At 29.3% G+C, this 4,868-nt stretch overlaps 1 protein-coding gene across 1 annotated transcript; it reads left to right on the forward strand.

The window, feature by feature from the left end:
- The first annotated feature begins 1,499 nt into the window (after window positions 1-1,499).
- On the forward strand, window positions 1,500-3,551 carry LOC132799135 (probable inactive chitinase-like protein LaCIC). Its single transcript, XM_016037677.4, has 3 exons — window positions 1,500-1,962; window positions 2,797-2,950; window positions 3,068-3,551. Exons 1-3 carry the CDS (start codon window positions 1,527-1,529, stop codon window positions 3,435-3,437), a joined length of 960 nt encoding a protein of 319 aa, XP_015893163.4. The 5' UTR covers window positions 1,500-1,526; the 3' UTR covers window positions 3,438-3,551.
- The last annotated feature ends 1,317 nt before the right edge of the window (window positions 3,552-4,868 follow it).

Consider the following 4,868-nt stretch of genomic DNA (forward strand, 5'->3'; position numbering starts at 1 on the left):
TAAATTTTATAAATTTTTTTTTCTAAAAAATTCAAGTTTGGTAAAAATTAATTAAAAATTAAATTTTATATTTATTTATATATTTTTAGTATGTGATAATCAATTTAAATTTAAATGTGATAAGGATATTTTAAACTTTATCCAAATTAAAACATAGGAATAAAAATTCTGAAATTTTAATAAAAAATTGCTATTCCTTTAAATTAATATATATCTATTCCTATGGAATAATTAATTCCAAATTCAAAAATTTATCAAACATAAAAAAAACAAAATCTATGGAATATGAATTTTATTTCTAGATTTATTCCATAAACCAAACATGCTATAAGTATAGTTTTATATTAAAATTAGTAATACTGATGGGATCTATTTTTTTTTTTTTGGGTGAGATTAAAAATTGAGAGATGATTTAGATGATATTATTGTCTAAATTTGAAAATTTTGTATTATTATAATACTTATAAAATTGAGAGTTGGTTTGGGTGTTATTGTTATCGGCTAATTTGTTTTGCGGGTTTAATATTATAATAAATTGATTGGTTAATTTGATTTAATTTAATTATTGATTTTATAAAACGAATAATGTTATAGAATTATATTTCGTGGATACTTTTGTACAGAATTAATATTATGTTTTGAGTATACGACAAGTTTTGAAGAATAATGAATTACTTCTTAAGTATTGCTTTTTTGTAATTTAGTTGTCTGCTTTTTATTTTGTTTTTATTTTCTTTTTAAGTTGATTATTTTAATAATTCTATGCATACTGGTTAGACTCAATTAAATCTATTTTATTTTGCATTTGTTATTTAATATTATTTATTTATTTATTATTATTATTACTTTGTATTGTCAATTGATTAAGGCCTTTTTATACAAACCAATCCTAATATTGAATCATGGTCCGCATTTTAGCATCATCCCGCTGTCCCGTTGCAATTACTAGTTGGAAATGACACATGAATCATCATCACACTTGCTTCAAAACTGTAATTAGTGTTCCATTTGATTAATATCTAAAATTGTTGTGATAATCTTTCTTATTACCAAAAACAGCGGCCCCCTTGCTCTTTTTTTCACTGGTACTGATTCGAAACTGTTAAAGTTTTAAAGAAAACTAATTCTCATTAATCATTTTTTAGAAATTTAATTTTTTAGAAACTTGCAAAGAAAAGGAAAAAACAGAGAAACTTGCAAAGAAAATGAAATTCAAATAGAACTGGCTGAAAAATAAAAATAATAATAAAAATACAATGGCAATGACAAATATGTAAAATTTTCCAAAATAAAAAAATTACAAAGTTACAAAAGTTTTAAACCTCGCATTGGAAGTTTATGAAATTATCCCTTACGTAATTGTACAAGTTCAAAGGTTACCAAATTAATAATAATAATAATAGCAATAATATTAATTAACTAATTAATTAATTAACTATACTTTTACTTCCATCACCATCTATAAATACGCATCTTTACCTCTAAGCCATCTCAAACATCTCAACAATTAGTTGTTACAAACAAACATGACCAAAATGATGTTCTGGGGCTTGACAATAATTTCCCTGTTGTTTTCCATCCAAGGAAGCCTAGCAGAGCAATGTGGAAGTCGCGTTGGCGGTGCTACCTGCCCTGGGGGGCTTTGCTGCAGCCAGTATGGGTGGTGTGGCACTACACCTGAATATTGCACCAATGGTTGCCAAAGCCAATGCTCTGCTAGCGGTGGCATGGGCGGTGGCGGTGGCCGTGGCCGTGGCGGTGGCGGTAATATCCCGATCTCAAGGTCCACTTTTGATGAGATTCTTAAGCATCGGAATGACTGCCCCAGCAGGGGCTTTTATAGCTACGATGCTTTCATTGCTTCTGCCAGAGCCTTCCCTGGCTTTGGTACCACCGGTGATGAAGCCACCAGGAAAAGAGAGATCGCTGCTTTCTTAGGCCAAACTTCCCATGAAACTAGTGGTACTGTTTATATTCTTAAAGATTTATATATTCTCCTTAGTAATCCTTTTTTGGCATAGTTTTTGTTTTTGCTGTTCCCCAAGTGTCAGTACTTTTTGAAAAAATTACTTTTTATTGGTTTTGATTAGAAGCTCGTTTTGAAATCTAAAACATTTTCCGATATTATTCAATCAAATATTTTTAAAATTAGTTTTTAAATATAAATAATCAAAAGCTATGATAAATAAAACTTTACTATATAGGCTTTTAAGCATAAATAATCAAAAATAATATCAAATAAGATTTTACTATATAAGATTATTTATTTTTTTTAATAGAATTTTAAATTTCATAGATCATATATTAATAAGCAGTTCGAACATATCTTTTGTGATATGTGATATTTTATCGTTAATCACTAGTTGAATCCATTTTTTGATATTTGCATTTAGTTTAATTTAATTTATTAATTTATTGATATTTTAAAAGTAAAAAATATCTTATATGAGAAAATGAATCCATAAAAATATCCAATTAAATTTTTATGTTGATATGTGGTTCCGTTAGTTTTGATAAACCTAAATTTTTTTTTTTTTAGTTTTAATTACCAATTCATTATTTATTTCATTTGTTTTAAAATAAAATTTTGTTTATCATCATTGATAACATATATAACTAGAATTCACACGTTACATGACCATATAGGATGCACTTACTCATCATTAGATTTTTAGTATTAAGAAATTTAAAGGAAAAAAAAAAAATTAAGGGCCACCAATAAATAAACAAATCCCATCGCAAGTGATGACAAATTTGGATGATTTACGGACTTTTGGGGACTATAAATATATGCAGGAGGATGGGATTCTGCACCTGATGGCAGATACGCTTGGGGATACTGCTATGTTAGCGAGGTAAATGATGGAAGTGATTACTGTTCTACTGAGTCCAACTATCCATGTGCTTCCGGACGCAAATATTTTGGCCGTGGTCCTATTCAAGTTTCATGGTAATTAATTAAGCTACCAAAAAATGTTCTCCCCTACATTTCTTTTGCCGTTTTTATAATTTTTTATGAACTATTTCAACATATATGTGTATATAATATATATATATATCTATATAGGAACTACAACTATGGTGAGTGTGGAAGAGCCATTGGAGTAGATTTGTTGAACAACCCAGACCTTGTTGCTACCGACGCTGTCGTTTCATTCAAGACGGCAATCTGGTTCTGGATGACTCCACAATCGCCAAAACCCTCCCCCCACGATGTTATAACCCAGAGATGGACTCCCTCGAGATCTGACTCTGATGCGGGTCGAGTTCTGGGTTATGGTTTGATCACAAACATCATCAATGGTGGGCTTGAATGTGGCAAAGGTAGGAACGATGAGGTGGAGGACCGCATTGGATTCTATAAGAGATACTGCGATCAACTTGGTGTTGGATATGGAGATAACCTCGACTGCTACAACCAGAGGCCTTTTGGGTGATCAAATCTTAATTTATGGAGGAGTACCATAATAATACTTCAAGAGTACTGTAATAGTCAAAACCATGTAAAAGGAATAACCTAAACCACTTAAATAAATATGGTTTCGTCGAAAGTATTTTACTATGCTTGTGCTACTTTTGCTTTTCCTTTTAATTTATAAGTTTGGTTTTGGTTGCTTTCGTTGTGACTATCATGTTTTGACGATAGAGGCAGAGATATGCATTGATTCTAGGGCGCCTAAGCACTTTTGGAATGTTGGACAAGAGGGAATAGACAAACGGATTATTTCTTCTACCATCGTCTCAAAAAGTAAATCTGAATTTGGCATAATCTAAACGATAACAATATAATAAGGGTTTTGTGTAATATAATTTTTTTTTTGTTTTTTTAAATGGTTTTATAATTTGTAACAAAACAATGATTTTATTGTTTTGTTAAAAATCATATGGAAATACATTCTAATATTAAAATAAAAAAATGCTCCAAATGGCCTTCAGTTAGCAATGCTGGAGTCAGGACCAAACCAAATACCACAACAATGATCATACAATAAACTATGTCCAATTTAACATCCATGAGCAAAACTAGACAAACAACGTGGACACCCAATTTATAAGCGGTCTAATAATTGTCTTCTATGTAGAGAGTGGCTTCTTATTTTATTTTATTTTTATGAAATTAAGGGAAGGTAGCATTATTGCAAAATCTATAGTTTTAATCCGTGATAATATTAAAGTTATCAAATTTTGGGTATCAATTATGAAAATGTTTTATTTTGTTGGAATTTAGTTTTTATTTTCACTAATTACATTTAAATGTAATTAACAAATAATTATTTTGTAACAGAATATGTGAGAAATTTGAGTCTAAGATGGCAAGAAAATTCGAGAGAAACATTTTCTATACTTTTTTTTGATTCTATTCAATAATTAGAATTAGAAGCAAAACATATATTTATACACTGGTTACAAGGATGCACAGCCACTTGCTTTTCAAATAATTTGCAACTAGTTACAAAACTAATTCTTAACAAACAAGCTGTCACAATGCTTAGATGGACTATTGAACTTTTAATATCAGAACCTTCTAGAATCTCCACTAGAGGATCACTCTTGTCAGAAAATTTTGAGAATGTACGTGTGTCGAATTCTTTTGAGGAGTTGTTTACAAGACAGACAATAACTCTTTTTTTTTTTCTTTTTTTTTCTTCTCTTTTTTTGTTACATAAATTGGACAAATTAATTACTTTTTAAACAAATAACAATTACTTTTAATATAAATTTGACAGATTAAGTTATTTTTTCAACAAATAAGAACTAAAATTCTTTAAATAATGTGTTACAAACAAGAGTAGCATACACTTTGATTTCTTCATATTTCTTCATTTGAGGTTGTCACAAACACATTAGGTAGAACCTCCAGCCTCGTG

This window comes from Ziziphus jujuba, chromosome 9 (assembly GCF_031755915.1).
Source record: "Ziziphus jujuba cultivar Dongzao chromosome 9, ASM3175591v1".
NCBI lineage: Eukaryota > Viridiplantae > Streptophyta > Magnoliopsida > Rosales > Rhamnaceae > Ziziphus > Ziziphus jujuba.

What these genes read in the sequence shown, in the direction of transcription:
- LOC132799135 (XM_016037677.4), top strand. Translation starts at nt 1,527, where the DNA reads ATGACCAAAATGATGTTCTGGGGCTTGACAATAATTTCCCTGTTGTTT. An exon ending in AACTTCCCATGAAACTAGTG is followed by an intron (nt 1,963 to 2,796) that starts GTACTGTTTATA and finishes AAATATATGCAG; the next exon opens with GAGGATGGGATTCTGCACCT. An exon ending in GGTCCTATTCAAGTTTCATG is followed by an intron (nt 2,951 to 3,067) that starts GTAATTAATTAA and finishes ATATCTATATAG; the next exon opens with GAACTACAACTATGGTGAGT.